General features: G+C 40.0%; 1 protein-coding gene across 2 annotated transcripts in view; it reads right to left on the reverse strand.

Moving 5' to 3' along the window:
* The window catches only part of arhgap46b (Rho GTPase activating protein 46b), a 76,424-nt gene extending 51,633 nt beyond the window's left edge, over positions 1-24,791 (reverse strand). For both annotated transcript variants that reach the window (XM_053482377.1, XM_053482376.1), the window contains exon 1: positions 24,632-24,791. In XM_053482377.1, the coding sequence (XP_053338352.1) occupies positions 24,632-24,645 (14 nt within the window). In that variant the 5' untranslated portion in view covers positions 24,646-24,791. The remainder of the gene's footprint in view (positions 1-24,631) is intronic.
* Between the last annotated feature and the right edge of the window lie 1,923 nt (positions 24,792-26,714).

Raw genomic sequence — 26,714 nt, forward strand, 5'->3', positions numbered from 1 at the left:
TGCTAAGCTCCTCTTCAAAAGCAGAAAATGCACTTATTTTATTACACTTTATTAAGCATTTCTTAAATTTTCTTTCATTTTGCACTGTAAATGTTAAGAGATAATTGTTAAGTGTTCATTGTGGCTTTAGACTTATGTTTACATTTTAATTATTTGAGTTTTCCATGGTTATTGACATTTCTGTCTTAATAACTGAGGGGACTATGATCAGAGGAAAGTTAAGGTTTAAAATAAAAATGTTTAAATGTAATATATTTTTCTCCTGTGGGAAAAGTGTCTGTGGGAACTCTAGACACAATCATTCACATGAAACAACATCAGCATTTCTGGAAGGTGAGTGCATGTTGCGTACCGAGAGAGTTCTCAGCCCTGCTAGTATCTAAGCACTCATGAAACACTAGGATAAGTGCATTAGTGCAACAGGGGAGTATATAGAGTAATAAAGGGAGTTTTTACTCTCTTAAATGTGTTCTGTTATTCTGTACAATCCAAAGTCTCAGTTTAACTTGAACGCTCTTTGTGAATAGTTATAAATATAGGACGCGCCATGTTAAAATAATAAAAATGTTTGGTTTGTGTGTGCAGAAAAATCCGATCTCTTGAGACTGTTACATGTAAGATGTAGTACTTACCATGATCAAATCTGCAATATATGTACAAGTAAATATATATCTCTGTTAAATATTAAACGAGAAGAACCTTTAGTAAAAAATGTCTAATTTAAAAAAAGTGATTTTTAATTCCTGTTAAAGAGTATTGACAAAAGAAAAAAAACAAAAAGAACGAGAGATGTTCTGAGCAAAAACATGCAAAACATGTTTTTACAGAATGCCTTCAAGCTTTCATTCTTTAGTCAAAGCATGGGTTAATGAAGTTCTCAACTAGTAGCTTTTACACGCTTTTGTTAAAATATTCACGTCTGTCTTGTCCACTTCACGTCTGTCTTGTCCTGTCACTTCTGCGTTACTTCACGCGTTGCACGAGCCTCACTACTAACACTCTGAAGTCACTTAACCTTTCTACACATAGCAAACAGATGCTGAGTCACACACAGCACCCGGCAATCACACACCTGACTCATCTGGGTCTACATCCGCTCTCAGCACTAATGCAGCATGCCCACCCACACACACACACACACACACACACACACAGTCACACATGCATAAAGATAATACAAAGGGAACGGTAACAGAAAAATTACTGAATAGTCTTTTTAACACACTCTCTCACATACACACCCCAAATGTATAGCGGTCATGGCATACGCAGCACCTGTTTGAGACGCCTAAGAAAACACACCCACAACCTCACACCCTCACACACATTCCACTTTGTCTTTTACACATGACCACCTGTTACATTTTGGAATGAGAAACACAAGACCTCTCACCTAGCTGACTAAACAAACACACACACACACACACACATGGGTTCACCTAATGTTTGTTCTCTGTACTCGGGGAATGCTTACACATTTACACTCTCCAAAGCAGCAGGCGGCAGTATGCATCTACATTGTTTATGAGCCGCCATCAAACACAAGGAAAGAAGCGAACGAGGAAGTCAACTTTCACGCTATGCCTAATATAATTCATATTTTGGTAATTCTCCCACGTGCCTTCATACTTTATCGGGTACGGTGTCGGTCAGAGGATGAGGTTTCACTTGTACGTGCACACAGAGATTTCGCGTCTAAACCACTCTCACTTCTATTATTAAATCCACGTCACTGTTCCCAATCACGGAACGGTTGTGTTCTCACTGATCGAAATGAATCAGACTTGGGGGTCAAATGTTTTTAGAAACAATCTGAGAAAAAGTGAGAATTAACCAACAAAAGACTGATTAAATTGCATAATCGATTACAGGCTGAATGGCATTATTTAGAACTTTATTATATTTATGCAAAGTCACTTAAACTGCTGTTCTTACAGAGTTAGCTGAAACTGCAGCTTTAGTTTCTGCTTGAGGAACCAAACTAAACTCAAACCCTTGCAGTGATTTGAGTGACGTGTGCGAGATAAAACGTGTCGCTCCTTTAATCAGAGTTTAATCTGAGACCTGTTCTTAGTAAGGGACCAGCTTGGCAAGCATCGACTCTGTATGTAGGTTAACCTACATCAAGCCTAGTATCTGTGTGTATGTATGTGTGGTCTAAGGGCAGTAATTTACACACTTCCTGTCTGCCTTTCTGTATGTATGTTTGTGGACACCTGGGTGTAAAACTCCAAATCCAAGTGAGCTGATGTTCCCCAAATTCTGCTGAAATACATGTTACAAAGTTTTTGCGCAGAATGCCCCAGGGATACTACGTAAAAATGTTCTCATCTGCCAACGGAAACACGTAAAGGAAAAAAAAGCAGTGGGCCTAAAATTGAACCCTGTGGAACATCAAACTCCACTAGAGAACGTGCAGAATAATCACCATTTAAATCAATATACTGCATTCTGGACTAACTGGAATAATTACCATTTAAATATTACTTTAGCGATGAAGCTACTCCTTATCTAAAATGCGGCTCATCGACATGGGCCGAAGTGTAAACTGCAGGTGACGTTCAAGAACATTTCCCACATCAACAACTGACCGGATGACCTGACACTACTGAAACAATCCCTGGGCAAACAAAAGCCGAAACATTAAAGGAAAAAAGAGGCCTGGGGCTTTGTGTTTCAGTGAATAAAAAAAAGAGGAGTAAAGAATGAGAGCGCTGTTTATTCAAGTCAAGTGCAAGACTGTAACGGATGAGCTGCACGGTCAGAGCATGCCATGAGCGAATTTCCTGTGTAGTATGTCATCGTGCACAACTCGATTTGTAAAGTGTGTATATGTGCATCCTGGTGGTGGACATGGTGCAACACTGAAAGACAAAGAACCAGCAGGAGAGCAGGCTGTCAGTGCTCATCACATATCATAACTGCAATGGAGTGATCCCCCTGAAATGGGATTAGAGATGAGTTGGGGATTGATTTTAAAATTTAAAAGACACAAAGCCGGAGTAAAAAAATAAAAAAAGACTGTTCAACACTCGTTTACAATCGCTGAGCCAATAAATAAATAAATAAATAAATGCCTGAGTCACACATCTGTCATTTGGCTTCTGTGTGTGTGTGTGTGTGTGTGTGTGTGTATGTATGTTTGTGTTCTACAAGCTGTAACAAGTTTGAAAGCAGTATGTGAATAGGATGACTCTTTCTCTCTCTTGCTCTACTTCTTTTCTACTTGTGTAGATGTGTGTCCACATTCCTTCTATTGTTAATTTAATAGGTTTCATTCTGCTTACACTGCTGATAGGACACATCCTGATTTCTCTCCAGGCGCTGCAGTGCCGTCACTTACCTGCATGCATGTTCTAGAGTTTGTCAGCATAAAGGAGAGATTCACAGTTTGATGTGACAGAATTGTGTTTTTTGTTTTTTTTTACTCAATAAGTTTTATGTGAAGACAGCAAGATAGCAGGCAGTTTTCAGCTTGACTGTCCGTGATTGTGCGAATCATGTACACGTTTTCGAGTGACGCAACAAAATGCAATGTCAATTGTACTCGACAATCGTGGTCGTCTGTGCTTTATTACCGCACTTAACGATTTTTCTGGGCAGCAGTTAATGACAGCTCGTGCCTTGGAAGTAGCACATGATAGTCTTCCCGCCCACTTGTTGAATTTTTCTTTACTTTTATTTGATTTATTTCCCTGTATTAACCTGGTTTTGGAAACTTGTGAAGTTATATGATTAATTATATCCATATTTAAAAAAATCATTACAATGATTTCCTAGGGGAAAAAAAGAAAACTGATGCACCTCTATGACCCTGTAGTGATGTGAATTTCTTTTCTTTTCTTTGAGAAGAACTTTGCCCATCAAGAACAGAGTCGACTCCTAAAATCCTCCCTGTTCCTCGTTTTTATAAAGAAAAGAACATTTACTTACTACTGCATCTTGTAAGAACTATTAAAATTAGAATTAAATCAACAAATCATTACAAATGCACTTTAATTACTATCTCAGTCTAGCTGCTGTGTCTGCGCTTTGTAGGGAAGACTCATTTCCAGTTTTCATGATTCACACTGCTGCATCCAGACTGCTGAAAGTCAAACAAACAGCTCAGCGTTCATGCTAATGTACATCTGTTGCAGAAAAAAATTAATTACTTTGCAAGAGTAAAGATGCTGCTTACATCTTCAACACGAATGGCTCATATACTGTACACGAGTCAGCACACAGCGTTCACCTAAAATAACCGTTCGGTTTACAAGCGACTCATGAACATCTCTCTAGCAGTCTGGAAAGAAACACAACTTGGATAGGAAACAGAGAAATGAGGCTTCATGTGATTGTTACCACGGCATCAGAGTATAAAACAAAAAAAAACACACACACACACACAGAATGTGCTGAAAAGACATCTCAGAATCATCAAGCAAATGTTCCAACCTGACAAACCACTTCTCTCTCTCTCTCTCTCTCTCTCTCTCACCCACACACACACACACACACACACACACACAATAAGATACTCTCTCTGAGACCTTCTACATGGATCCAAAAATATCAGCGTCTATCTGGAAAACAGATCAGAGCAGTTGAGTGTTGTGTGTTTCCTAGAGATGACCAACAACACCATCAGTGGTGAAAACTAACACTGCTATCACTCGCTTTAACATTTTAACCTTCACACTGCAACACCTCCATATTCCTATTCAAGACCTGTGTATTTATCCACAACAAAGCAAGCTGATAATGAGCTCTAGTGCACACGCCGTGGAGGTGTTCTCCATAAGCACACGCTGTGGATGCTAAAAGTGATATAAAATATGATGGCTTATCACTGTCCAAGCCTTGTTTAAAGGTAATGTTTTATTCCTCCACAGCTCTTTTAAGGTTTCTATTACTTGCCTTTTCCCAAGTTACTTTGTCTATAATAACAAAGACTTGTATGGCAGCGTATTCCACTTTAATAGGTTAAACATTGATTTCATTCACTGGCTTTGGCAGAAGCCCTTATCCAGTTCTACTTTTACATTTATCTCATTATACATCTGAGCAGTTGAGGGTTACAGGGCCTTGCTAGGGGACCTTCTGAACTACAGTCCAGTGCCTTAACCACTGATCTACCCCTGACCCAAACATGTAGTGGTTGATGCCATGACATTTTCTATGAGATCTTTATTTTTCACAAATTTGGAAGGATTCTCCAGTGTCAATGCTTTATAAGGGTCAGGATCAAAACTGTAACAGTTTTAGTTTTAGTTTTAGTTTTAAAGGAGACATCCTTAATCTAATCCAATCATCTTTTCAAAGTGTGCAAGCTGTCTGTTCTGTGTGGACCATCAGGACTCAGTTCTGACTCGCACCACACAACACTAGCAACATAAGCAAGACATTCGATGGTCGTTACAGCGGGTTTACAGCGGGTATATCTTTACAATAACAGGAACTAATGTGATACATGAGCGGGTGCAACATTACATGTAATTATAAATGAATAATAAGCTTAATATGGCATTCTTTAGTTAATAAAAAAATCTTAATTGTTGAAAAAAGTTTTGGGGACGAAGGAAAAATAAAACACTCCAGGACATCATGTGTCATGTTTTGATGGAAACATGACACATGACACTAATACGTCAATGATTAGTTCCCGACAACAGCGCTGTGTCTTTGTTCCTTATGTAAGCAAGCGCTAACTATTATTAGAGTTTTTACCCGAAGACACATTCGACAGGTCTCTTCGCTCAAACATGATTTTGCTTACACAATACACCTGGAGATTATAAATATTAATTAGACAGACAGAGAGAAATTACAACAGCACAGTAAAACACACTACATTTATATCTCATTGCTCTGATCCTCTAGACTGAAAACCCACTTTCATGTAACTGATGAGAAGTAACCTGATCCCCTGCATTTCCCCCCTCTGTCTGTGATCATGCTGGGGAAAACGAGAGGAAGCACACCTGTTGTTAACATTAACCATGCATCTGTTGTATCCTGTGACCTTTGCATAGGGAATCAATTTACCTGGAAAGATCGCTCATGAGAAGGAAGGAGGGGGTGTGTGTGGGACAATGAGACACAGAGGGCTTGTGACTTTACAGGGCTGTGTAGCAGTTCTTTCTGCCTAGTTGTTCCCTACATACAGACACAATCCACACTGCTCATGGGCCAGGAAAGCTCTGAACACTCTGAAAACTGAGAACGTGTTTAAACTATGAGCGCTATTTAAGTGAAGATATTAAATATGGATAACTACAGTAGTAGGGGTTTTAATGGTACACAAATTCAATGTTCCTGTGAATCAATATTTTGAAACATTTTCATGATTTTTTTGGATTTAACATATAATCCTGTTTAAACTCCAACAAAACAAGACCTGAATCTACATATATACACAAGGTGATAAGTTCTCTAACAATAGTAACAGCACTGTATATAGCCAACAGAGCAAACAACGATTCTTTTAAATAAGGAATATTTAACAAAAACATTATTTGCTACTGATGTGCTGTTACTATTTTTGCACAACTCAGTAAACTCTTCTTTATTGACAGAATAAATGCGAAGCATGTCTTTCATCAAATACCACTGTAACAGAATTCACTTAAGGTTATTATTAACACTTCTTCAGATTCATCAACATACAAACATATTTATTTGTTAAATCTGAAACACAGAGTTTTCTAAAGGAAAATATACGTCACATCCAGTTTCCCAATTCTCCTGCCGAAGTCAGAAATTGCGTAATTTTAGTTGACAAGTTAGTGCTTAGGTTAGAATGCTGAATTATATTTTAAATAAACATCTTCATCTGACTTTTTAAACCTGTACTAACTACAAATTTTATCTCTGAAGTAATATTTGAATTTATTCGCTACAGGTCCTTGATGTGCTCTTCCATTAACCTGAATAAACCAGATTAATAGAAAAACCCAGGAAAAAACTCGTAACTCACACCAAACTAACCATTCTGTAACTAACGGACTTGTACCGTTACACACCTACTAACTAGTTAGAATGGCAGAAAGGTGTAGTAAACAGTCATGCTTTCAAACATCTCCCGCATAAGAAGAACAATGCAAAGAATTTTTTCGTGACATGGGCTGTGCTGAACAACATTCATTCGTTTCCTATACTGCTTATTATAGAGTTGCAAGGGTCTTTAGCCCATCCCAAGAGGCTCGACACTCTGTGTGTCTATGACCTGTGGGAGGAAACTGGAGTATCCGGAGGAAGACCACCAAGCACATGCAGGACATACAAACTCCACGTATACGGACCAGAGGCGAGATTCAAAACCCCTACCGCGATGGTTAGAGACAACAGTGTTCGCAAGAGAGTACAAGGTTGTGTCTCAAACAGACTTTAATATACAGTATACAACAATAACCAGCTGCCATTTTCTCTTATGATAAAACAATTTCACTGGGCAATGATGAAAACTACACAAAAGGCGTGAACCAGTTTACTCTCATCTATACTGTCTTACCAAAAAAAAAAAAAAAAAAACAGTCACACACACTAAGATTTAATTCAATCGCATTTAACTTTGGTTACAGCAATTTTTATTACAACTTTTGATTACAATAATGCTTTGGCAAATTCAAGCATGCTGACACAACCATTCTTTTAATATTTGAGTCCTAGAATAAGCCTGTGTCATCAGGGAAGAAAAACTCCACTGATGTAATAATTGGTCATTCTGGTCATCGGCTGACTTCATTTTATTGCCACATACCATTGCTGAGCCTAGACCTGACCAACACCAGACTATAACGCTGCTTCTGGAGGCATGTAAAGTAGTGACTATTGCTCTGGAATAGAGTCTGAACTCATTAAACAACATGATCTTTTTCCATTGATCCGAAGTCCAATCTTAATGCAGCAAACTGAAGCATTTTTTGTAATTCGTCTCGCTAACAAGTGGTTTTCTTATGACCACGCACCTGTTTTTTCCCAATTCTGTGAGTTTTCATTGCATTGCGTGTGTGTGAAAATGCTCTTACCTTCACTGATAAACACAGTTATGGTTATTACTGTTGATTTTTTATCATGCAACTTAAAAAAAGTTTAAATCTCCATTCATGATTTTTTTCCCGACCACATTTCTTCCACAAAGGTGACGGTTCAGCACTATCCTTTTAGGATAACGTTTTAAAGACGTTCTTAACCCAGAGCCAGTACAGTCATTTTAAATATCCTTAGCTGTTTTATTTTGCTTGATGCAGCCCAATAACTTGACCCTTCTGAAATGGTGACTTTTTTTTGGCCAGGCTGTGCATTATTCAGTAACTTTCCAGGAAAAGAGTGAAGAAAGATGCCTTAAATGGTCAAGAATAAAGCTAAAACATTATGAGTCATTTTTTACCCTGACTCAAAAATCTTGTTTTTTGAGGAAAAAAAATCCCTATACACTGTAGCTTTAAATAAGCTGACTTCACCCTGAGACACTGTCACTGCAGGGGCTAAACATTACCCAGAGATCCTAGCTCCCTAGCTTAGCAGCATAATTTGTATAGGGTTCTCAAGGGACCTTTTGTAAGGAAGGCGTCACGGAGCATCAGGGTCATCACACCGATTAAAGAGTGACCAAGTAAATGATAGAAAGAGAGAAGGAAAGAGAGAAGGAGAGAGACAGATGCTTTATCTTTTCTAATTTTCTTCACTGTAAGAGGCTGAATTAAACAGCAGAAAAGAAGCTACAGAGATAAAGAACAATGGATCATGTAATTGTGGGACAAAAAGTTTGTCTCTTCAAATCAGGCCATTTGTCTTCGTAATTACGATGCCGTGGCCTTGCGCAGGGGTCAGACAAGAGATGCTAAAGAAAAGAAAAAAAAAAACACCAGGATTTAGCGCCAGCCCTGAATCTGCCAAAGTGTTTAGTGATTCCTGGCTGCGGGGTTACGAGCGCCTTGTGCGCTGTTCTGTTTTAATTCCAGAGTTTCCTCTGGAGTTTGTCGTCCCCGGAATAACATGAGCGTGAGTGGAAAAAACAGAAGTAGCAAGAAACCAAGAAATCTACAAATCAGCTAGAAACCACAGCGGTGTGTACAGGCAGAGGAAAATAAGGAACGTTTCCAAATGCGGGTTATCCTGGAAGGCAATGTGCCTACGTTATGTTTAACGGTGGTGCTGTTTTTGAGTGTAGACCTGACGCTCTGGTCTGGCGCAGACTTTATTTAATGCAGGTTTAACTTAACAGAAATATACTCCATAGCGACACACGACCCTGAGGCGACTTCTGGTCTAGACTGGAGATGATTTACCTACGCAAACAAATAGTAAAACATTAGCGTAACCTCAAACACACATGCACAACTTATCTTTAAGAGGAGAGGAAAGTCAATTTAAGCCAACGTTTTTTCTTTTTTCTAAGTTAATTACAGTTTTCATTTTGATCATTGTTCTATATCCAGCTTATCTAACCCACCTCTGTCACGCAGCTCACATCCGCCAAAACATTCAGCTCTTCAGTTTTATACTTTTCTATAGTCTATTATTTTGATCTTAAAACTGCGTAATGTTTTGGTGCAACATTTTACCACATGTGGAACCAGAATAAATCAACACATCCTGTTTATTCACAATCGCATTGTATCTGCTTATTGTCAGTGTTGTAGTCACGGTGTAGCAGGTGTGGGTGTGTGGTGCATAGGGAACGTATTCCAGGTATAAGGACTATTGTGGCACACCTGAGACCTGTTCTCCCTCTATATTATTGTGATCTCTAGTTCGTTCTTGCTCTCCGTCTGCCCCAGGACGCCAGGATGGGTTTGAACAAACAGGTATTTCTTATTTTGCAGAAAAACTGTGACCTGTTGCTATGTTCCTGTTTTTAGCCCTGTCCAGACCGAGCCAACTGAACAGAAAGGTGCTTTGGTGTGTTTATCTATACACACATATGATGTTTTGTGTGAGCTTTGGTGAGAGCGTTCAGCAACAGGACATTTTCTACTGAGTGATCAGAGAACTCCTGTGAGCTCCAATCTCAGTTTTTTGTGTGTGCTGAGTGGATTTCTCATAAGCTTGTACACACACACACGCACACACACACACACACACACACACACAAACAAGATTTACAAATTATGTGGGAAACAAAATTGGAACAGAATAAGATACAATGGGGGAACAAAATGTTTTAGAAGAAACAAAATGTATTTCTTTGTTTCTCATTTCATTTCTAACACACTGACGTTACCATCTGACAACATTCTCACCAACATCATTCTCACTGACGTTCTCTTTGACATCACCAACATTTTCATCAACATTCTCACTGACATCATTTGCACTGATTGCTGGCCGACAACGATCTCATCAACAACATTCTGGCCCACAACATTTACCAACATTTACCCTGACAACATTCACTCTCACCGCAACATTCTCACCAGTGTTATCACAGACAACACTCTCTCCCTTATTTATGTTCTGTGTTATTAATAGCAAATACACTTAAAATTTAATAATACAATACAAACAATACTAACATTACAGATGCTACGTATAGGAGGAAACAAAAAAAAATCACTACTGTACTTGCAATATCTACAATACTATCAACGCTAAATACTAACATTAAACATTAACTTATTAAACAGTAACTACAATACTAACACTATTACCAATACCAAATACTAACACTGCTAATAGAGGTTACACTAACAATAAATACAATACTTGCAATAACTACAATACTAATAATGCTAACATTACTAACCCTATTAACACTACTAATAATAACTACAATATTAACACTTTAATTATACTAATAATACTAACATTACTAACACCGAACAATAACTAAAACTAGAATTTAATATCAATACTAACGTCTAATAATACAGTAACAAGACTAAAAATACAAACACTGTAAAAAAAAACTAGTACTTCTTTCTGTGCGCGGGCGCGCGTGTGTGTGTGTGTGTGTGTGTGTTTTAAAGAGATGAACAGTAATCTCATGCACAATGTAAGGCTTGTCTCCAGGACTCTGATGTGACTATAATCCAATCAGCAATGTCCATTTCATCTGCTTACCGCGCACACACACAGGCACACACATATGCACGCGCACACAGTGTCTCATCGTGAATGGCCTCACACTGGCTCCACTCTTAATACTTTGTGAGGAACCTTAAACCTGATGTGTAATTTACATGGACGTGACCTTTAGAAACAAACCCCGGTAGTCAGAGTTGAGCATTTCTAAAGAAGCCTGCCAAAAACAATAAACACATTACACAACCGTCCTCACAAACTGGTTTATGAAGTTTGACAGCAGTGTAAAGCCAAAAGCACATAATACCACATACAAATTCAGCTAATTTTATTTTTTTTTTATTTTAATGAAGAGCTTAAACAGCTTTAAGTACTAAATTGGTTCATACTGAAATGAAGGTGTGCGATCAACAGAAACTATACGACTGTTAGGTGTTTTGTATTATTAATCCACCTAAGCACATCATGCAATTACTGACAAATCATACACATACTGTATACAATTAACAGTGCAGAGACTTCAGCTCATCTACAACCACTGCATTTTTCCACAATGGTATTAATCACAAATCATAACGGCTGTTTGTTTTGTGTTTCCAGACAGTTTAACATGAACAAGCTAGTATTTCTGCAGTTAGATGAAAGACACGGTTAATCTTAGATCAACTGCGATGAAAGCCATGCCATGTGTTAGGATCTGTGCTAGCCACTCACCTGAGCACAGACAATGATGGGATTGTCATGCAGACCTGCACACTAAGGACTTGCTTGGGTTTCTCACAGGAAGCGATGTGCAGGGCCTTGTTCTAGAGGTTAAAGGTTAATACCGAGGGTGAAGGTTTCTCTTTTGTCAGCACGTTCTACTCGGCTTATTTCGGGCCTGACTTCGGATTGTGTCTGCTGCGGTGATATTTCGTGGTGATTAACTTGCGGTAATATTTTGCGCTGATTAACTTCTTGGAGCTTTCGAATAAAGAGCCTTTTACCCTTCAGTAAATACCTTCCCCACAAATTAAGCACTTTTCTTACTTTTTTACCACAGAATCAGGAAATTAGTGAAGAAAAAAAAAGAAAAACGTTGAACCTTGCTTTTATTGGGCTAGGGGACTTGGATACAGTTATTATTTAAAAAAGATCAAAAACTTTTTTTTTTTAAATTGATGACACACTTTTTTATTTACGGCTTCACCAAACTTTGAATCTAGGTTGGTTTAGATCTCTAATAAACAAGCCTAAGGCAACTGTGGCAAGGAGAAACTCAGCGAGACATCAGGAGGAAGAAACCTTGAGATGAACCAGACTCAAAAAAAAAAAAAAAAAAAAACGGTCCTCATCTAAATGACACCAGATTAGGGTCAATGGGATTATGGATCTTGAACGTATTCAGCTGTGGAAGAGTAAAAACAAACAATGCTTCATCTGTTGAAAGGATGTTCAGGATGGCATGGAATCAAAGCAGCAGGCTCCAGATGAGAAGATCCCCGGAAGCAAGAACGAGTTTTCCACATAAAATGTTTTTGGAAGTGCACGGCTTAAGGGTATCCATGTGGGACCGTGAACAGCAGCAGAAAATTTGACTGACACTGAGATGGAAAAATGCCTACGGAGGAAAATGAGGCACAGCACACAGTGTGAGCATGGTTTTAAATGAGGCGTGTTAAAGCAGGGGCTAAATGACACAACTTAGCGTGAAGGACGCTGGTTATAGAAATACTTCCAGACTTGCTACATGTACTGAGAGGAAAACACCCCTAATCACCACGTTGTAGCTCTGGAGGGACAGCCTCTCTCACATGCCCATAAAAAGCAGGAAGGATGAAGCCTGGTCAGGCAGCAGATATCAGGCTCCTGGTGCGCTACCTGAATCTAGAAACATGTATACCAGAGCAGCACACTCCACTAGGGACTTCCAACAGACACCCGACGAAACAAAGACCTACCCAGGGTCGAACACTGACAGCACAAGCGGCTGGAAAACACATAACAGGAAAGGGAAAGTGCTGGAAATAAATGGACAGGAATGTGTATGGGTCAGCACAACAACCCCAGCCTAGCGTAGAACTGACCTTGGCCTTTGGGCAGAGTCTTTGATTGTGCTTTTGTCCACACTGTAAAAAATCTATGATTCATGGAACATGACTGTGTCAGTAATGTGATCATCACCATCACACAGTCTTTCAAACTGCTGAGTAGATTTGTAGAAAAGGTCATCTGGTTTGAGCTGAATTTAAGGAAAACGGGCGCTTTTCTTAGAACCCACACATCTCATTTTCCCGACATGGGATGCTAAGATTAATCAGGATGGAAACAGCAGCCAAAGATCATGTCTAAATTGCTTAAAAGCAACTGACACCAGCACAGAGTGTCAATTTAAAATAAAAACCCTGTGCATCTGGGGCATGTGGAGTCTGGTTTTGTTACTGGCTGTGTGAGAAAAGTCAGTTGTTCAGAAGTATAAACAGCATGGTAAACAAGTATGCTACCAGTGATGAGATTGGAGCTGTGAGTAATGAGTAGACTGTCGATTTGATTCTATTAGATGTTTGGTCGTTGTTTTTTGCAATTTGATTTAAGTCAATAGTGATAATGTTTATTTTCTGATTTGTCTCAAGCAGCTATATATATATTTCCGGATAGGTTTTAACTCGTTACAAACTACTAAAACTATATAATAAGTAATGAAAAGCTCTTTTTTCCTGACATTCTACAATCTACACCCTACACTTTCGACACTTGGTGTCGTACCAACGGGCCATAAACTCAGGAGAAAAAGCAATACTTGCAAAACATGAGTATTTGTAGAGGATACAAATACAGGATACAGTATAAGTAGGTATACTTTCGCGGTGCAGTGATCAAGTTTAACACATTTAATTGTGCACTTAAAGAAACAAATCATAATGAGACTGTATTTTGATTAATACTGAATTAAACTGTGTGGGCTATGATGTATGCAATTTTTAAAAGTGCACAGCTAAGAATACAAGGTACAAACCAAGCATTCATGCCCTCAACTGCAGAAGAGACATGCACAAAAAGTGAGATTTAAACATATTATTGTTTTATAAAATGCTGACATGTGGGAGTGAACAGATGCAACAAAACTGGTATGGAACAAGAACAACTTGTTGGTGTGTTGGTAAAGCTTCTGACCTTGACTGAGACTAAGACTAAACATTTGATTGAGCGTTTGATTTAGTCCTACCCTCTGAAAATAGACAAGCAAGCCAGTAAACTAAATGTTCAATGTCCAGTTCTAGACTTTTTAAACTTTTTTCATTAATCATGATATGGGTGTGTCCTGGTGGATGCTTTAAAAAACATGTTTAATGTGTGGGGTGCTTATGCATGTGTGTATCTGAAATGGGGACAAAAAGGATGCTGCTCTGAGGGCACAGGTTTACAGTGGGGCACATCTCTGACTGTCCACAATCTCAAACAGTCACACTCCAAACTCAACTATGGCCACAGTATATCAAATAACTTTGGACCCACTGATCCTACCTCAGTGTTTGCTTGTAAGTTGCTTGCCAAGGTTGTGTATTCAGAAGAGGTATGGCAAGTAACACCACAGCATCTAGTATGAAGTGTAACAGTCAGTCAAACGAGTGCTGATGTGCTTTTGCTAGTCGTACGCACTAATATCACTGACCAAACACAACACTCTACCTGGAGGACAACGGGATCATATACCTCACTATCTACCCATGAACAGTCTGTTTGAAAGGGGCTTTTCAAAGACATAAAATGGATGACAAATAGCCTAATATGAGAGTGAAAGCAAAACCGTGGTTTATAACCAAAGAGATAAGATTAAAAAAAAGGATCAAAGGTTCAGTATAAAGGGGAAAAAGATGAAACACATTGTGCATTTCTGGGTTTATGAGTCTGGATCAATCGTTGCATCATTTCAAAACCACACACACACACACACATACACACACACCAGACACAGTATTTATGGTGTGGTCTCTCTATGTGGTCTCTGGCCTCTCAGATGTTGAGAAGAATGGAACATGTGGTCGCCGTCCTGAGAGTGAAGCAGGAGCACTGACTACAGCCTGGATTCTTCATTACTGGAACATATATAGCGAAAGGGAAAACAATAAAACCCACCAGGACCTGCTATTTTCTGCCGCTACCATGGGGAGCTGTTGGGAGACTCTAGACATAGGAGTCTTGGTTTTATAAGGAGAAACACTAACACTAATCCCGGTGACCCAAGCAATGGAAATTACCTGATTTGAAAGCTATTACTGCTTGATATTACCAAGCTCAAGCAGATGTAGTCACTAAAGCTGGGTAAAGCACAGCAGACTGATATATGCTTAGACTACTAGTCTTAATACTATTCTTATTTACACTGAAGAAAAACACTCTCGCATAGCAAACGGTTAAGGTTTTGGTTACTGATCAGGACACTGGGGGTTTCAAGCCTCAACACCAATAAGCTGCCACTGCTAGGCCATTGAGTTAAGGCCTTAACCCTCTGTGCTCCAGAGGTGCTGCATCCTGCCTGACCCTGTGCTCTGACCCCAGCTTCCTATGAAGCTGGGATATGTGAAGAAAAGTATTTCACTGTGCTGTCATCGATATGTGACAAAAAAGGCTTCTTCTTTTCAAAATTCTGCTCTAATTTTGTAAATGAATGAACAATTCAACGTTAACGTCTCTCTCTCTCTCTCTCTCTCTCTCTCTCTCTCTCGTGGACACAGAGCTCTTCTGCAGAACAGCTCAACACATCTCAGCAATAAATCTGCTTTCACAGAATGTGTGACCGGGGAAAGTAGGAGGAATTTCGGGTGCTGACTAAGCAGCTGGTGGAGAATCTCCACTAACATGGATGATTCTGTGTGTGACTGGGTTTGATCTGTTGATAGTCTGCACTATTAATGCTCACTCTACACCAAGGTACGATAGACATTTTCAGCATAGGACTGACATGATGAAGGAAACTGATACAACATATAGACAGGCCAAGTTTTACTGCATTGTCTGATCGAAAGGTTTGATCTGTATCTCATGGTTCCTAAATGCTCAAACTGTATTCGCTGGAATTTCAAAGGATGAAATTTGTCACACTTCCACACCGAACCTGGTGTTTTACTGAGCCTGGAAAACCTTGCATTAAATCAGTGACCCTTTCTACACCAGTCTTCTGTGTCTAGCTGATTTTCGCCAGCAAACAAAGCAGCACAGTGACCCTGCCCTTTCACACAGAAAGCTGAAACCTAGTGAAGCAGAAACACCTAAAGAGCCTTAATGGAGTGCACATCTGCCTGCCTTGTGAGAAGAAAGCTTGAGTAAGCTGGGAAAAGTGGATGAAGTTAAATGACAGCAGCGGATCAAGTGTTAAAAAGTTAATGACATTTCTGAGATATGGTTTCTAAACCCACTAGTAATGAGGATTGCTGTTACTCGTCATCAAAAGAGCGGGTCGTGCCGCGCTGATCGGGCGAAGAGACACAGCGTGGGAGAGAGAGTGAAAAGTGCAGAAGGAGCTCGGGGGCTCGCTCTTGTCTTAGGCAGTTCGTTTGAGACAGCCGCAGACGTGCCCCTACTGCGCCTCTAATGATCTAACGACAGACGCTTCAGGCTACGCCGCTTCGAGTGTGGAGTGTCTGGGAGGCACTAATACTCCCCGAGCCTGAAGAGCTTGAAGAGGCATGTTGAACACTTGTGATCTTTTCAGAACAAGCATTTTTGTTAAGGTAACTTTATTTTACTGAGAGCAGAACAATACTACACCAGCTGTTAACCTTATGTGCTCTGATAAATCATAATAATGGGATTATGTTTGGCTCACTTTGAGGTCACGGTGATAATAGCTTCTTTTTCATCGACCCTAATATTCCATTAATAATCGGATTAATAGCTTTAACTAATAAAAATGCACAATGTGACCACTTCTAGTTGGAATATACTGACCCACACTGGCACTGTCGGAATTCATTTTTCATTCGGATTTAATCTGCTCAGTAGGTATATATTAGCCATGTAAACACTTAATCTGATTCGTTGTCTCTTGTTAAAATAATTATACGCATTCTGTGCGTTTGCCCCACATGGAGGTAACATTACATGAATAGTTTTTGAGAAGGGAACTTTTGCTTCCATTCCTGATCAGTTAACTCCATGAGAAAAACTCTCTCCCTGGGTTTACTTTATCCACTGAGGAAGAGGCTCTAATTGGCTCACGTTTCATATGTAGTAAAGCGTTTAACCAATCATAAATGAGACTGAATTCTTGTAAACGATCAAAGCGGAAGGCAAGATTAATCAAAAAAAGATGTGACATCGGGAAAACATCTGTGTCTTTTTCTTCTGTTATTATATACCCAGCAGATTAAACACTTCACACCGATTAAACGCTAAATGCACATTTTATCGGACCAGCGTCCACGTAAACAGTAAAGCTGGAATCTCTAATCGGAATGATTTCACTCAGATTGATGAATTATATATAGCTACAGTACAATACGAGTTTGTCTGTTATTTACGCTTCTGCTTTGAAACACAAGAGTGTCCCCTGGACAATTGAGCGGGCTGAGTGTCTCTAAAACGTACTCAGTGTAGCTGATAATAAAAACACTGGAGGGTTTTATAACTTGTAACCTTGAAACCTGACCTCATGAAGTCAGCCCACTACTTTTTTTTTTTTTAATTCCCACCGAGTACCTTTCTGTAGTGTTTTATTGTCGTGTCTGGGGAGTCCACTGGTGTCGTGAAGGTCATGAGTTCAAACCCCAACCCCCTTGGGCCCTTGAGCAAGGCAGAGAGCTATAGAATAAAGCTAACATGCTATATGACATGCGAATAAAAGGTTCCCTGCACCGTACAGTACCTGTGTCCGTGTGTGTGAGACAATACATCCTGTCCTCACCCGGAGAAACACAGCCCACGTGCTGCTATTTTCCACATGCTCGGAAATACGTTTAAACTCACGCTCTTTTACGAGGTTATTACTGTCCTGCCCTTGAGCGTGTCTGTGTGATAGCGATATTCATTAAACTGACACGAGGAACTAGAATAAACACATAAACACACCGAGGCTGGTTACTCTCCCACCGTTTCCGGTCATTTTTAGCCTACACGTCTACACGTGAGAGGTAAAAGCTGAATTCCCATCTGGAAACCCAGGAGGAAGCAGAGCCGTTTCATGTCGCGATGCATCTTGTCGAGGCCAGAAGTAAGAAGTGTGATAATATACACAGATGTTTTTCAGCTCATGGAGCACAAAAAACACACGTGTGACCGCATTAAAAGACTACAAGCGTCCAACCCTAACAGGAAAGTGTTTTTGGGCTGAAGCTCGTCTGTAGTTCATCACCTTACTCAGTGACACTGTCAGACCCATGCACATGCTTTCTGACATACACACATACACAAAAGCAGCTGTTGTGGAGAGTGTATATCACACACTGCGTTCGTGGCTCACAATCTGCAGCCCAAATCCTGAGGCAGAGCTTGCAAATGCACGTGAACGGCGTGTGTGTGATTTGCATAGTGACAAAACTTTAGCTGCAGCCGAGGCCACAATGGAGCTTTCAGCTCGAGTCTACAGTCAGCATGATCTGCACCAGTGTGTGTGTGCGTGTGTGTGAATATGTAAATATGTGTGTCTGTATGTGTTTGTGGAATGTTTTTCTGTGCGTGTGTTTGTATGTTTGTCGGTGTCTGTGTAAGTGTGTCTATGTCTCTTTATGTGTGTCTGTGTGAGTGAGTGAGTTTGTATGTGTGTCTGAATGTGAGAGTGTGTGTTTTATATACAGTGGAACCTTGGATTCTGAGCATAATTCGTTTCGGAAGCGGGCTCGTGGTCCAAAACACTCGTAAACCAAATCGAATTTTCCCATGGGAAACTCAAATTATTTATTTCACAGCCCAAAAAAATAAATACATAAAAATATAAAGTAAAAATAAATCCTGACAGATAGGTGTTTCCGTTAATGCCGCTGTGTGTATGTGTGTGTGTGTGTGTGTGTGTGTGTGTGTGCGCCTGCTTGTCTGTATATGTGAATGAGTGTGTGTCTGTGTAAATGTTGTGTGTCTGTGTGTGTATCAGGGTCTTTGTGAGTGTGTGTGTCTATTTGAGTGTGTGTGTGTGTGTGTCTGTATCTGTGTGAGTGTCTTTCTTTTGTGAGTGTGTCAATGTGTCTGTGTAAGTGTGTGTGTGTGTGTGTGTGTGTGTGTGTATATGTGTGTTTTTGAGTGTGTGTGCTTCTACCCATGAACACATAGACTTTTGCACAGGTACCTCAAACCAGCAAACAAACAAACACACAGCACAGAACACTCCATTTAAAGGGCCACCATGCCAAGTTACACAGTGCAGTAATAAAAGCATTTGACTGTCATACGTCACTGTTTGCTCAGGTACATGAAAAAAGAGGGAGAGAGAGAGAGAGAGAGAGAGAGGGAGAGGGAGAGGGAGGGAGAGACTAGCCATATGCAGATAAAAGAGACACACCTTTCCACACAGTGGAGCATTCTAGAGTGGACAGACAGGAAAAGGCAGCGCAAAGAAGCTGCTGTGTGTGTGTGTGTGTGTGTGTGTGTGTGTGTGTGTGTGTGTGTGTGTGTGTGTGTGGACTTCCAAACTCTACTCGTCTCTGCTTTAACACTATAAATAAGAGGTCTATGTAATGCGTGCCCTTTCTCTTTCACTTATAGTTGGACTTATCCTGTAATCCTGTACATGTCAGAAACCAGCCTACATTAAGCTATTTTCATCACACACACACACACACACACACACACCACCTTTTTTTCCAGTCAGTAATCACTGGCCTAAATTTAACATTGAGTCTGAAGCGGTACAGTGGACATCTCTGTGTTCTGGTTTAGCAGCATGAAGAACTCTGGGTAAGTGATGGCGACTTGTCTGTCAGCTTGAGAAATTACAGCGAACCTTCATTGCGATGCAAACAGAGGCTTTCCGCAACAGACAGTCACTGTACCGCTCCATAGTTACTACAGACGGGAACAAGAAGGACTTATCGGTATAATCAGGACTCTTCCGGGCATCGAATCACAACTTCCACACAAGCTCATGTACAGTGCTTTAATATGAACTCATACGATATACACCGATGATCTCCGGGGTCCAAAAGGTGGGGAAAGAGCTTACTACAGACTCAAGGCTCTGTTTTCATATCACATGCTCGCATATGGTCTTGACTGGGGAATGTCTCATATTTTATGCTGTATTTTACATTTACATTTAGGCATTTGGCAGACGCTCTTATCCAGAGCGAGGTACAAAAAGTGCTTTAATGTTTACAACATTGGATACATACTTACACTGGGTTAACTAGGTTAATAACTAAGTGCCATTAGTCCAGAGGTTTTTTTTTTCCTTTGGAGAAACAGATGCGTCTTGAGTCGTCGTTTATTTTAGTCGTTTATTTTAGGCACAATTGATTTATAACATGGTTCTACTATTGCTCTGCCCTTCCCTCTTCTCCACTGGCCAGCTTTCACAATAGTAATATTATTCTGTACCCGAGTACCCTTGTGCATTGGGGTTATTGGTCCGTACACGAGTACACTCTCTGATACAGAACCAACAACAACAACAATAACAACACTCTCCAAACGAACAGTATCCAAATAACAGGATAAAATGTTCAGCTGCGTCAGCTGGTAATGTGACCGGCACAGTATCAGCCAAAAGATTAGACTTGTGAAAGTCAATTAAATACTTACACTTGCCCATTTTTTTCGGCTTCCAACACATCAACTTAAGAGACAAAATGCTCACTTGGTGCCTACTATATCCCACCCACTTCCAGGTGCCACTGCAAAGAGATATTGCAAGTAAACTATCATGACAAGGGCCAAGTCATGATGGCTCGCTTCAGAGCAAGTCAAAAGCTACAGCTCTGATGTTCCTGATCTGCACTTGTCAGGACTTTCCAAAAAAGGGATAACCGGTGAACCCTGCGACAGGGTCATGAGCGGCCAAGACTCACTCATGCATGTGGTAAGCGAAGGCTGACTCGTGTAGTCCAATCCAACAGAAGAGCTACTGGTACTCAAACTGGTGAAAAGGGTAATGCTCTTTCTTTCCTGTAGAAAGGTGTCAGAATACATCGCGCATCGCTGTTTTGGTGGCACAATGTTGGTGCTGTTTTTTATATAATGAATGAAAGCAATGTCAAAATTTGTGAAGTAGCCTCAATTCGTTAACCAAATTAAGATCCATTAAAATGAACTGCACTCTGATTCCTAGTATGCAAGCCTACAGCTAGCAGCATCTTAAACTTTTACACATGTACAGAACGCTGAAGTCTGAGCTGCACCTGAGTGAACCAAAACAGGATTTAGCTATTTTCTGTGTATCAATAATCAAATGCAGAAATTTACTAAACTAAACAATCTACTCCAAATCTTTCCCTGCGTCCTTCGAGACACACATTTTTATGAGGAATGACAACCTGGCAAACGTAACATTTGTTTTGGGGTTTTCCTCCCCACCCCCAGTAAAGCCAAAGCAATTTGTAATTTTGTCTGTGAAGCTCCAGAAGAGGAAACTTATAATTAAGGCCCCAACCACAAGCCAAGGAACTGAATCGAACATTTTCCAAGCCACTACAAAGTACGCCGTAAAACCCTCGAAGAAAGCATCGGCTTAAGACAGACGAATCGAGCGCAACGTGTAGAGTCTACAGCCTGGGAAAGCTCCATCTGTTCTCAGTGGCAGCTGCAGAGAAAATATTCACCCCCCTGTTAGTGGAAGAAAGATTCATGAAACTTCTTGTTTTTGTTTACATGGATCTTTAAGCAGACTGGAGATAAGAAGGGCGCTCAACAGGCAGCATCATCCACTCTAAACAGTGAAGACTCATGAGGCAGATTACAGAACAAACCTGACATGGTGTATAAGGAAATGAGCAACGTCAGGGCGGCGGGATGCAGTTAGCACCCAGAGATAATTACATCTATTTTCTGCATTCTCATGCCTTACTTGCTCATAACTTTAGGTTTTTACCTTAAAAACAGCATGACTGTTTAAACAAGCATGTTTCTGTTATCTACATTATAACAGCTTATAAGACTTAAGCTAGCCCTTTGTGTTAAAAAAAAAGTCATAGCCTTACTTATGGCGGTTACAAAATGCCGACACTGACTGCTTCCAAACTATAAAAAAGCAGCATCTCTTCAGAGAAAATGTAAAGTAGCTCCATCAGAAATGATTATATATTACAAAAGCGTAAAAGACCACAAACTTGGAGCTACTATTATGAAAAAATAACCAAGGACTTCCAACCAATCAGAACAATGAATTTGTCAGAGCTGTTGCATAAGCTATATTAATAAATGTATCATATGTGATCTTAGGTATCAAGTTTTAATTCAGTGGAAAGCCTGTGTATACGCATCTCTCATCCTTCTATTAAACTCCTCTGTATGGTCTAATCAATATTTTACAGGTTTAAATGGGACTCATTGTGCAACAGCAACGAGCTTTAAATGAATGAAAAGAAACATTCCGCTTATTAACATCTGGAAGATGAGGCACGAGTGACAGAGCAGTCGACTAGCAGAAAAAACCTGGAGTCAAAATGAGACTTGAGGATTCTCTCTTTCTAACTATATCATGGAGTTAAGATATTCTAAACGTAAGTTTTTATTACTCTGTATCAAACTGGAGCTTACTGAACAAGGAATCTGAAAATATTCCCAACTCAAATCACCTAAAGTACGACATTCGATGGGACAGGGCACATTTTGGCAAGGTGTGTGCAAAGCCTAAAATCATTCGCTCACAATATTACAACCTCAGCAAAACAATAATCTGCGTATATGATCAGGTAACACATCGCATTGCAACAACAACAAAAACAATAAGAACAAACATTGTCCAACATTTCGGCCAAGCATTCTGTCTTGGCATTGCTCATAAATAAATAATATATTATTTGCATCTCTATGACATTGTCAATTTCTCTAGTTGTGTAGTGCTGACACAGGTGAGTGCAGATGCTGCTAGCTTGAAAATTATATGAAAACAATTATATAAGTACACATCTATGTACACTGCTATTTATTGTGCATAATAAAAAAATAAAATAATTAAAAAAAAAAACTTCTATTTGCTGCACACATTGGCTGATGTGTGTAGTACAGCAGGGGGTGGAATCCAGATTGACACTCTATCATACTGCAATGAGTTGTTTTGTTGTTGTAGTTAATCAGCACTGCATTCCATTGAAAGCTTTTGTTAAGTTTTTCTTTTCTAATAAATAAATAAACAAACAAACTAACAAACAAACAAACATAGCTGGACATGACAGCTGCCTGTCCCAGGTGCCTCAGGGCTACAGATGTGTCTCTGAGTGAATCTGCACTAAATTATTTAAATGCAAAAATACAGAAGCAAAAATAATACACGTTATCTAGAGCAGGATTAATACCTACACACGGCAGGTCAAGCAAGCCAAGTGCCTGGAGGGACTTCAGGGAAAGAAAGAAAAACAGAGCTGGGAGAGAAAGAGCATGTCTGATCTTGAGTGGCATGTTTCTGAAACAGTATTTCTTCACCTAAATCACCAACCTGGGCTGCATTCTGTCCACACACACACACACACACACACCCCGAACATCTCTGTTAATGGGCCAGGGGCCAGGGGTAGCTCAGTGGTTAAGGCATTGAATTGTTGTTGTTGGTCTTTCGGCTGCTCCTGGCAACAGCAGTCGCCACAGCGGAATATCCAGTCCGCACTACAACTTGGCACAGGTTTTACGCCGGATGCCCTTCCTGACGCAACCCAGGGAACACGGGGAATCGAACCCGGGCCTTCCGCATGGCAGACGAAACACCTACCACTGAGCCACCAGTGCCTGAATTACGGTTCGGAAGATCCCAGGTTCAAACCCCACAACCACCAGGTTGCCACTGTTGGGCCCTTGAGCGCGGCCCTTAACCCTCAACTGCTCAGATGTGTAATGAGATAGAAATGTAAGTCGCTCTGGATAAGAGCTAAATGTTAATAAAACCGGTTTACATTTCCTTATTTAACCTCATAACACCTAGTTACTTAATAAATGGTAGTAATTAACGTGTAATATGGTTTTAATAAGAAGAAGCTTGTTCAGAGTTCAGAGCAGTCCAGAGGAACTCAATGAAACTGAATTCCACAGACTCGGAATGAACTGAACCGAATCAGTGAACCGAATCAGTTCACACAGCAGGTTTACGCTCGAGCGGAGCCGCCGCTTATTTAAAGGCATAAAACAAACCGCAAACTAAAATAAACAAACAGGAAATGTTTTCCTTGTGGTGTCCGAGCAGGTATCGGTGATGAAATGTAACTTTAACTGTGTAGTTTGTTTAAAACTCGCGTATAAACACTGTGGTGATGGTGTGTACCAGGTGTAAGAGTAATGTTCTAATCCCTGTTAGACTCACACACCGAGGGAGACTTTACCTAATCACACCTCGCTTAAGTTTATTTTATAACTATTAAACAAGCCAGAAACTAACACATAAAGTCACTCCAAAAAAAACAACAACAAAAAAAAAAAAACCACACACACACACAGCACGTTTTTAAACACATGAGAAACTCCTAAGTTTCCGCACGAATCCAGGGCGCCTAAGAGAAGGAAGTCCGCTCACCTTCGCTCGGCCATTTCCTCCTCACATTTTATGGAACAGTCGCAGTGAAAGAAGTGCTTTCTCCTTCTCAGAGTTGCCTCGACTCGGATATAGAGCTGAGTGAGTGTGTCCCAGTCCCAGTAGATCTGAGGCGCACAGTGTGTGTGTGTGTGTGTGTGTGAGTGAGTGAGTGGGGGATTCCTGTTTCCCCTCCCGCCCTCTCGGTTTCTCCCGGTCCGAAGCTCACAGACCGGTTTGTTATAGGATCTGTGCCCGTGCTGCGCTCCACAGCTCAACGCTACAATCTGGCGACACCTTCTGGTTGATGGCTGTAATAGCAGGAGGTCGATTCTCGAAACATCTTCAAGTTCAGCCTTTATTCGTAACATACTTTATACACTATTATTACCAGACGCTCGCCTGTCTTCACATGCATTATAAACTTAAGTAACATACAATTCTTAATATAATAATATTAATTTTAGGTTTATAAATGTATATATTAAACCTAATAATATTAGGTTTAATATAATCTTGGTCCATGCTATGTTTTATTGCTAAGCTATAACAGCTTTAGCTCTTCTGGGAAAGCTTTCCACAAGGTTTAGGAGAGCGTTTATGGAGATTTTTGACCGAATTCTTCCTGATAAAACACCTAATTAGAGTGGAGACTGCAACCCAGGGCTTTTTGTCCAACACCAGTATCTCACCTCACAAGTGCGCTTCTGAAAGAAGGCAGGCGAGTGAATAGTTTTAGCAATATAGATTATTTCGCTGTACAGTGAAATTCTTCATCCTTTGCATATCCCAGATTTGTTAGTAGGCTGGGGTCAGCGTGTGGAGTAACCCGTTCATGTGTCAAAATGATTCCTAGAACTAGTTTCACAATTTGAGTCCTGGAATATGCCAGAACTGGGGGTTGAATCGTCAACCTTCCAATCAGTAACTCAGAGCATTAACACACTGCACCCTCTCTTCACCTACTTCCTCTTTCACTCACATATGCACTGCCTGGCCCAAAAAGTCACACAGGCTAGAATTTCAAACCCTCACCTTAAGCTTTAAATACAGCACACAATGTGGTGGTCAGTTCATGTGAGGAAATGATTCCTCATGCTCTCAGAACCACTCTTACCATTTGAGTCCTGGAATATAGCTGTGTCATCAGGGAAGAACACTTATCTGTTGATGTGATAACCTGGTCATTCAGTACATTAAGCCCAGACCTGACCAACCAAAGCAATCCCAGATCATAACACTGCCTCCAGAGGCTTTTACAGTGGCCACTATGGATGATGGGTGCATTGCTTAATGCACTTCCCTTTTTACTCTGATGCACCCATTACTCTGGAATAAGATCAATCTGAACTCATCAGACCACATGACCATGTACATTTCCCCAAAGTCCAGGTTTTCTCCTCCCTTTTACTGTAAATTGAATGCTTTTTTTTTCTTCAGTTTTTCTTTTTTTTTAGTTTCAGTAGTTTCAAATTCTTACCAGTACTAACCAAGGAGGTAGTGGACAGTCTTGTAAATATCATAAGTTGAATAAATGTCTCTGTTTAGAATAACTTCAGCTAACTAACTGAGGTTTGTATCCCAAATGATATAAGATGGGAACTTTCATGCACTATGTAGGGTGTAGAATCACTTGTTCTAAACACCAAGTAGTGCTTTTGTTCAGGGGTTAACATCAGGAGACTAATGATCAAGCTTTAGATGTCAGACAGATGGCCTCATATTTGCCTCTAGGATACTCTGATATACAGAGAAGTTCATGTTCAATTCTTGTGGCTCCAAAACCAAGCCCAAACTAACACCTCTCCACTTGCTGTCTGAGTTTTGCCAAACAAGCTGCTGGGCATCCATATTTTTCCATATTTCTAATTTATTTAAAAAATAAATAAATAAAAATTAAAAAACTTGTTATTTAATACTTTATATTCTTGAAATGTCTCATTTTCATATAAAAAAAAAAATCTGGGCATCTGTGGTTGTATAAGCATTGCACTGCTTGTCATACAGTGTATGACTATGTATTTTAATTTAAATTTAAAGCCAAACAGCACCACTTTGGTTTTATTTGTCCATAGGACATTCTTCC

The sequence above is a fragment of the Clarias gariepinus genome, chromosome 22 (assembly GCF_024256425.1).
Source record: "Clarias gariepinus isolate MV-2021 ecotype Netherlands chromosome 22, CGAR_prim_01v2, whole genome shotgun sequence".
Taxonomy (NCBI): domain Eukaryota; kingdom Metazoa; phylum Chordata; class Actinopteri; order Siluriformes; family Clariidae; genus Clarias; species Clarias gariepinus.